The 9,376-nt window shown below is 38.3% G+C and overlaps 2 protein-coding genes across 2 annotated transcripts; both read left to right on the top strand.

Annotated features, from left to right (window-relative positions):
• The first annotated feature begins 316 nt into the window (after positions 1 to 316).
• On the top strand, positions 317 to 3,549 carry LOC121238810 (aspartyl protease AED3-like). Its single transcript, XM_041135844.1, has 3 exons — positions 317 to 1,214; positions 2,223 to 2,697; positions 2,852 to 3,549. Exons 1-3 carry the CDS (start codon positions 729 to 731, stop codon positions 3,205 to 3,207), a joined length of 1,317 nt encoding a protein of 438 aa, XP_040991778.1. The 5' UTR covers positions 317 to 728; the 3' UTR covers positions 3,208 to 3,549.
• A 4,016-nt stretch (positions 3,550 to 7,565) lies between these two features.
• Positions 7,566 to 8,792, top strand: LOC121239778 (U-box domain-containing protein 11-like). The gene has a single exon (XM_041137101.1). The coding sequence runs from the start codon at positions 7,708 to 7,710 to the stop codon at positions 8,662 to 8,664; it is 957 nt and encodes a 318-aa protein (XP_040993035.1). The 5' UTR covers positions 7,566 to 7,707; the 3' UTR covers positions 8,665 to 8,792.
• The last annotated feature ends 584 nt before the right edge of the window (positions 8,793 to 9,376 follow it).

Raw genomic sequence — 9,376 nt, forward strand, 5'->3', positions numbered from 1 at the left:
AAAAGATAATCTCCTCTCTCTCTCTCTCTCTCTCTCTCTCTCGCTCTCTCTACCTTTCCATCTTCTTTGGGTTTCTAAAATTATGTAAATCAGATAAAGATCTTAACTTTAATAAATTATAATCATTACAATTTACACTGTAGCAACACATGAAATAGATGGCCTTAAATTGCACATCATTGTCCTTGTCCACTTATTCAGTTTTCAGGTGAGACAGCGAGCTAGAACACAAATGATGCTCTGTACGTCTAACAATTAATAATATGAGTGGCGTTTTTAACAAATCAGATTCTGGTAAGTTAACATTGTTTACTACTATTTCAAGGTGGCCATACTTATCATTCTACTTCAATCTTTGCACTATCATTTCTAACATGTCTAGGCTATCAAAATTGCCAATCCTCGCGTTCCTCTCTCTCTCTCTCTCTCTCTCTCTCCTCTCTCAATCGACAAATAAGGAGAGGGAGAGGGCAAAACATCATCCATCCATAAGTAGAACGTGACAGAGGCACGGGAGGGCCAGTCTCTACAAAAGCAGATGGAATACAGTCTGTACGCAAACTACGCACTTACTTCAGAATTGAGAATTCTACTAATTGTCATCCCCATTTCAAAATATAAAATAAAATAAAAAGAAAACAGACACACTATTACAGCTATATATATATAGTTTCTCTCTTGGCCACAATAAACCATCATAGCCAACTCGTCCTGATCACCAAGTAGCCATGGCTGCTATGAGAACCCTATTTCTAGTATCCCATGTCTTGGCAGTAACCCTCCTCTATGTTTCCCTTGCCCAAGGGCTCAACCCCAAATGCGAGACAGCGGACCACGGCTCAACCCTCCAAATCTTCCACGTTTACAGCCCATGCTCCCCATTCAAGCCCTCAAAGCCACTCTCATGGGATGAGAGTGTGCTCCAAATGCAGGTCAAGGACCAGGCCAGGCTCCAGTACCTGTCGAGCCTTGTGGCCCGTAAATCTGTGGTGCCGATTGCCTCCGGCCGGCAAATCATACAGAGCCCCACGTATATTGTCAGGGCCAAGATTGGGACACCAGCTCAGACCTTTCTCTTGGCCATGGACACGAGCAATGATGCTGCTTGGATACCTTGCAGTGGCTGTGTTGGGTGCCTATCATCGACGTTGTTTGCCTCTGATAAATCCACCACCTTCAAGACCCTCGGTTGCGAAGTAGCTCAGTGCAAGCAGGTACGTGATGTACTGCTTTATTACATAATTGCTGTTAACAGTAGGCTTAATTTGTGGAAAATTATTAAGTATCTCGAGTATTCATACTCTGCTTCAATCACTAGATGTATGGGATTAAAAATGACTATATAAGCAACACTTCAAATTAACGTGACATCTCATAATATGATGAAAGTATCATGTATCTGTATTCTAAAAATATCTAATAATTACTCTGATCTGTGATCCTTATGAACGGTACTGCAAGTTCTCTCTACAACGTAAGATCTATCAATCAAGCCACCTTTTGTTGTAAGCTATTATAAATATTGGTCCTAGATGAATGTGATTCAACTTTATTTCCTATATATTCCCTTGCAAAGAAGAGTTTAGGTTCCCACTAACAAGGAAAATCCTTAAGATTGCTGAGTAAATCGAAACCTTATGGTTTTACCCTCGTTTGTCTGAGGTTTTGGTACATCCATTCATTCTCGTGAATTTTCTTCTATATATATATATATATGGCACGAGAAAATATATTTAAAATTATAAATTGTGTAACTGTTACGTAATTATTTAAAAAAAATAATAATAAAATATAAGATCTATATAAAAAAAATTAATTTTTTAATAATATATTTTATTATTTTTTAAAATAATTACGTGATATTTATGTAATTATACAGAACATTACCCATATGCCTAGTCTACTGCCAGAAATGGAGATGGGTCCAATATGAGATCCATTTCCCATAATTACGTCTCTAACAATGATTGGTGGATGTGAATTTTTAGTTGACAAAATGATCCAAATTAAGCTGTTGTCAAAATAAATTCTATGTTGATGCTAATCCACAAATCCCACGCGCTTTCTTTTTCCTTTTTCAACTTTGAGCGGTCCGCTTCCTTTTCTCATAATCACGTCTCTAACAACCTTATCGTTAGTTGAATTTTTCTGAATTTTTCTTCAACTTTTTGAGTGTGATGTGACCGATGCAAAGTTCACGGGTGAATAACTTTGTTTTTCAGGTACCCAACCCCACTTGCGGTGGCAGTGCATGCAGTTTCAACTTGACCTACGGCGGCTCCACCATAGCGGCTAACCTGTCCCAGGACAACATCACCCTAGCCACTGACTCTGTTCCTGACTATACCTTCGGCTGCATACAGAAAGTCACGGGCAGCTCAGCGCCACCACAGGGCCTCTTGGGTCTCGGCCGAGGGCCACTCTCTCTTTTATCCCAGACCCAAAACCTCTACCAATCCACATTTTCTTACTGCTTGCCTAGTTTCAAGTCCCTCAACTTTTCTGGGTCTTTGAGGCTCGGCCCTGTTGGGCAGCCCAAGAGGATCAAGTACACTCCCTTGCTCAAAAACCCTAGAAGATCATCACTGTACTACGTGAACTTAATTGCAATAAGGGTTGGTCGGAGAATCGTGGACATTCCGGCTGATGCATTGGCGTTCAATCCCACGACAGGCGCAGGGACCATCATTGATTCTGGTAATTTTTTGATGTACTCAAAACAGTTTGTGCCTGATATTATTTTATTATGTGTCTTGACACTTGCTCCATTACTCAAGTCAGTCAAGTCACATGCTAAAAAACGCATGTTCAAAATCTTGACATGAACACAAATTCTTTTGGCTTGGATCAGGCACTGTCTTCACCAGGCTAGTCCAGCCGGCGTACATAGCCGTGAGAGACGAGTTCCGAAGGCGTGTGAATAAGCCAGGAGTGTCATCCCTAGGTGGCTTCGACACATGCTACTCGGACCCAATTGTTGCGCCTACAATAACATTCATGTTCTCAGGCATGAATGTGACACTACCACCAGACAACATACTGATCCACAGCACAGCAGGCAGCACCACATGTTTAGCAATGGCAGCCGCTCCCGACAACGTGAACTCTGTGCTTAATGTGATAGCCAACATGCAACAACAGAACCACCGTGTGCTTTTCGATGTTCCCAATTCGAGGCTTGGCGTGGCTCGTGAGCTCTGCACCTAATCTAGCTTGTTGGGTTCCCATGCCATGTCCTTAGCTCATGCTCATGTCATTTTGGTACCCATTTAAGTAATGTATTTGGCTTTCTGCCCGGGTTTAGTTCTAAGTCAAGGTTTATTATTATTATTAGTATTATTTTTTGAATAAGTTCTAAGGTTTGCTATTAACTGTATGTGTTTAAAAGGGATGGATGAGTAGGTATAAGGTCCAGATTGAAGTGTCATTTTGTAGTTTTGTGGTTGGGGTGGGTCACGGATTCTCTGTAGCCATCTTAATTTGTCTTTATTTAGGTTGTTCATCACTTTATTGGGTAAGGTACATAGTCACGGGTTGTATTTTGCACGACTTCCAAATGTTTTGCGGTCAATTTGTTTTTGGTTTTCCTCTCTGAATTTATATATATATATATATATATATATATATATATATAAACCAATAAATGAGGTGTGTTGTAATGTTTTGTGATGGTAAATGCATCTGCTAATGAAGAAGTATTGTTGAGAAAACATCGAGCGGTAGAAGTGATACATGTTGTCGTGATAAAAGCACATAATTTTTTTAAAAAAATTAATTATTTGAAGTTTGAAAGTATCACTATAAATTATTAAACATTCAATATTTTTTACAACATAAAATGTTCTACGTACGTTAAAAATCGAGAGGATGTTTATCTTGTCTCCTCATGATGAGTCACGAGGCAGCGCCAGCCTCATTGTGGCATGACCGGACGGCCTGGCCCAAGAATGGACCCAAGATTTTTTTTTTTTTTTTTTTTTCTTTAAGTTGGATTAGAGAGATTTTAAACTTCGTACCTTTATTTTAGAGGTTTACAGTTATGTCAATCAGATTACATGTCTTTGATTATGACCAAAGAATATTGAGTAGTTTCATTCACACTCTAAAAAAAAAAAAAAATTTACATTGGAGTTATTTTTTTTTTAATTTCTTCTTTTCACATTTTAGATTCTTAGAACTCCATCAAGTGAGTGACCAAGTTTAAAAAAATTACAGCTACTTTATAATATGTTTGGAACAACTAAATTGTATGCAAATATATTTACAGAGGTTTGTTACTCATTATTTTTACATACCACACTTTTTTTTGTTCTTAAATTAATTAATTTCTTCTACTTATCATCAATATACTATATATTTAATCGGAGAAAAAAATTAAAAAATATATATATATAATGTCCGATGTGAGAATTATAAATAGAATTTTTTTTTCTTTTAAACCTCATTCCTACTCTCGTGCTTTGAGCACATTTATCGTCGGTAAATACGAGATTAACATCAACAGATCATGTGCGTGCTGCAGTAATCGGGATCCCCTGATGACATTATAATCGTAATCATGATCAGTACGGACATATAAGTATCTGCATGCATGGGTCTTGTGTATTATTTTTGCGAGATCAGGAAAGATTTATGCTTTGATCTGCGTAAGTTAACTTTGACTTGGCGAACGTTAAACACATGAAAAATGATATATTGATAGATACGAGTTTGTAAAGGTCAGAAATTTCAGGCACATAGATCAAGTTAAAAAACATCATATCATGTGTAGAAAGTTGTAGTGTAAACCTGCGGATGTGAATGTTGGATTCAAACCCATACAAAAAAGTTTCAAATTGTGTTTCTCAAACAGATCATTCTGTAAACCTACATGATGATCAAACTGTATGTACTGTGTCTTAATTAAGAGCACTTGTCCACAGGTTGAAGGCTTGAAACACCTTGTCCATGATGTGCTTGAAACTGTATTAATTGTATGTTTCGCTGCTCATATAGATCAATGATATTACAAGAAAACAGCTTATTTGTGACTAGTTATTTTCAGCGAAATGATTATTTTTAGCTAAAATTAGTCTGTTTTTATTACAAATAATAATTTTCGTCACAAAAATGTTACAAATACCCATGTTTCTCCACATTACTTATAAAAAAGACAATGTTACATATCTCGTTCTCTCTTTCCGTTTGACGTCGCCCCTTCACGCTGCACTACTTTTATTTATTTATTTATTTTCTGAAACACATCCCCCGAGCTAGGTCTCCTTCTACTCAGCCCCATGGTCCATCGACTTCGCCCCCAGCCCCATCTCCCCTCCCCTCCATCTCATCTCAAAAGGAATCTCCAAGGCATTTTTTTTTTAACCTCAGTTTTAAGCCCTCAACTTTATTGGACTTTAGCCTCCTTTATTTATTTGTTTGTTTGTTTGTTTCTCCATGGAGAAAGAGTTCTTTCAAAATGACTACAAGTGAGTTGATTTGGAAGCTGGGAAACATTGGCAACTTCGGTAGAAATAATAGTGCCATGCCAACACTTTTTGTTACAGTACACCACTGAAATTCTCCTCCTAAGCCAAACGTGCCTAGGACGGATCACCTGATAAAAGAAAACTTATCCAGTTTGGAAAAATCAATGCCTTTGAGTTCCAGTGTGGTAGAATTCTCTGCTGATCCTGGGTTTGCAGAGAGGGCAACCAAGTTCTCCCGCTTTGGTAGTCAGTGTTTCAATGATCGGACAAGCCAATTTGGGCTAAACAACGCTGAAGCACTTTATAGATCAAATTTATTAGTGAAAACTGAGAGCCTCTCCCGAGTTTCAAGTAATCCTTCTCTGAAAGCAGTCGGATCTCAAATGTATAGCCAAGAATCCACAATATCTTAACAATGATCTCAACAATTTTTTCTTTGTTTCTCTAAGGAGGGGAAATTGAGGTAAAATAAAATAAAATAAAATAAAAAATACCTTGTACCGGTCGAAGATGGAGGAGAGGGGAGACGAACAAAGTTGAGGGCTTAAATAATAATAATAATAATAATTTACCTTGAAGATTCCTTCTGAGATGGAGAGGAGGCGAGATGGGGCTAGGTCTAAATTGATGGGCAATGGGGTTGGGGAGAAGGAGACCAAGCTTGAGATGTGTTTCAGCCAAAAAAATTAAAAGCAGTGCAACGTGGAGGAGTCACGTCAAATGAAAAAAGAAAACAGAATGATCGAGTGGGATACGAAACATTATATACGTCTTATATAAAAAAACATAAAAGTTGCATATAAATATATGTTTATACATGAGGGTGCATACATTGAATTGTGATGAGCCAAGAAACTCAGCTTAAAATCATGATATGACATATATACATACATATATATATATGTCAATTCAGTGGTTGTCTTACCAAGAAAATGCTGATCGTCACTGCATGTCAACCGGCGCAGAACAGTAGTTGTCCGATCACCCAGAAATTAAAGAAGTTAAAAAGCTTTCCAAAAGCCTCCTAGTCCTACTTTTGCAGCAGCTTCCAAGAGCCTGCATATATGCAAAATCATGTTCGGGTTACTTGGACATCCTTAATTGACTACATATTATCATATATCTGTTGAATTGTTCAGAAATCTCATAAAATATGATAGTTTGGTATAACTTTCCGAGATGTTCCTAGAAATCATGTACAAGTGGATAAGGACGTTATTGGCCCAATGAATGAATGAATGCCTGTACGCAAAGTATCATAAATCAATGCAAGCTGTCCAAACTGCTATAAAATGACATTTTCAATTGGTGGAATCGTATATACATATATAACACCTAAATTATAAGAAAAGGTACTGGTGTTGAATTCAAAACCCTCGTGGTTGACAAGTGGTCAGATATTAGACCATTTCGGCTTATTATCATATATATATATATATAGAAAAAATCAATTCTCATAGACTCTCTTCCCTTCAATTAATATAATTAATCGTCTTTATCACCTGCTAATTTTTTTGTTCTTTTTTTTTAATTTTAATTTTTCATTGTTTCTATTTGTTAAAATCTTAATTATGTTGTGTTACACCTGAAAATAAAGAGAAATTCTATGTAAAAATTTTACATCACATACTTTTAACTAATTAATATGTGATTTATTATTTTTGTTATTTTATCTTAATATTTAAATATATAAATATGTGTATTTAAATAAAAGTATAAAAATAACAAATCAATTAAATGAAAATACGTGGCATAAGAATTTTCAGTAAAAAACAAAACAACTAATTCAAAAACAAAAATAAATAAAATAGTAATAGTAATAGAAATATACTAATATGAATAAATAATTCTGGTTGGAAAGATGAAGAAGGGCATTTTCGTCATTGAGGACAGTTAGGTAGATGATGGCCTTTGACATTAATGAAAATCCAATTGCAAAGCATCTCTCGCGCCTTTCCGCTGTCCCTTCGTTTTCACACATGTATTCAGAGTATTTAGATAGGAAAAACGATAGACACGTAATACTTTTCATTATAATTATATTTTAAAATATAAAATATTATTATAAAATATCATAAAAAAATAATAACATTTTATAAAAACATCTCATTTAACTTGTAAAAAAAGTATCGTAAAGTGTGCCGTGTGTCATTATTCTCTAGATAAACACGAGAAGAGAGAGAGAGCAGGTATACAGAAAACAACAGGATTTTTTCAGATACTGCTTTGGATTCTGAACAAAATGGAGGTCAAGCATCGAACCGTGCGGTCCCTGATAACCAAGCTGGGTTCCGTGTCGGAACAGACCCGAGCCGAGGCCCTGAGCGAGCTCCGCCTCATGACCAAGCTCGATGCCGATACCCGCCCTCTTATCGCTGACGCCGGCGCAGTACCTTACCTCGCTGAGACCCTCTACTCTTCAGCCCACGCCGCCCAGGACGACGCCGCCGCCACCCTCCTCAACCTCTCCATCTCCTCCCGCGCTGTCCTCATGTGCACGCGCGGCCTCCTGGACGCTCTCTCCCACGTGCTCCGCCACCATGCTTCATCCTCTTACGCCTACGCTGTCCAGTCATCCGCAGCCACTCTCCACAGCCTCCTAATCGACGACGAGTACCGTCCCATCATAGGATCCAAACGGGATATCATCTATTCCTTGATCGACATAATAAAGCACTCCGGTTCCTCCGTCAGATCCGTAAAGGACGCGCTTAAAGCTCTTTTTGGAATCTCACTCTACCCTTTGAATCGCAAGACGGTTATTGATCTGGGCGGTGTCGGGCCCCTGTTTTCGCTGATACTGAAAGGATTTGCTACCGGAGTTGTAGAGGACGCGACGGCGGTGATCGCGCAGGTCGCGGGGTGCGAGGAGAGCGAAGAGGCGTTTAGGAAGGTATCGGGTATCGGGGTATTGGTGGATTTATTGGACGGGGCGACGGGGTCGAGCATGAGGGTAAAGGAGAACGCGGTGGGGGCGCTGTTGAATTTGGTGAGGTGCGGAAGGGAGAGGATAGGGAGGGAAGTGAGGGAGAAAGGGATGCTGGTGGTGGACGGAATCACCGACGTGGCGGAGAATGGAAGTTCAAAGGGGAAGAGCAAGGCGGTGGCACTTCTGAAGGTGTTGTACGGTGGGAACAATGGGTGTTTGGTGAGAGACGAGCGGTTTGATTCATTGCTTAATCAACAACAGTGTGCGTGAAATTTGGTGTCTTTTTCTGTAATGGTATGCTTAAAGGTGTACTACTGTTAATACTAGATATAAAGCTTTGGTTTTGATTTCATTGTTTAGCTTTAGATGAATAATAATAGAGAATAGAGCTTCTTCATCCTAACATTATTGTTTTCCTGTTTACTGTAAATGATCAATTCCTCCTCCCATTTGTATCTTTCTACCAGAAGAAAAACTTCAAAATCTGCCACTTTCCCTTCATTTGGCCTCCAATTTGTTTGATAATTTGAAAGCGTGCAATGAAATCGATGTTGGTCTTGTGTTGCACAGCATCGATTGGCAACAAGGAGGAGAATGACGTCATTTTTTAGCCAAGATGGTTTGCCACGGGCCAACGATGGGCATGCTCTATTTGAAAAGTGTACGTACACGATCGTGTAGTGAATAAGTATTATATAATTATTTTAAAAAATTAATTTTTTATAAATAAGTTTTGTATTTATTTATTTTTTTAAATAATTACGCGACACTTGCACATTCATAAATGTAATTATCATTTCTTATTTAGAAATATAATCACATAATAGTCATTTTTCTTAAGGATGGGGCTTCGCACTCCGCTCCCGTCTGCTCGGCTGGCAACTTCACTCTGTCTATGCAGGGGCAAGGCCTCCAGTCCTGCTAGGGCCAACCCTTTCCCGCCCTGCCTTATCCTGCCTTCGCTTACATTTATATATATATA

Source organism: Juglans microcarpa x Juglans regia, chromosome 7D (genome assembly GCF_004785595.1).
Source record: "Juglans microcarpa x Juglans regia isolate MS1-56 chromosome 7D, Jm3101_v1.0, whole genome shotgun sequence".
Taxonomy (NCBI): Eukaryota; Viridiplantae; Streptophyta; class Magnoliopsida; order Fagales; family Juglandaceae; genus Juglans; species Juglans microcarpa x Juglans regia.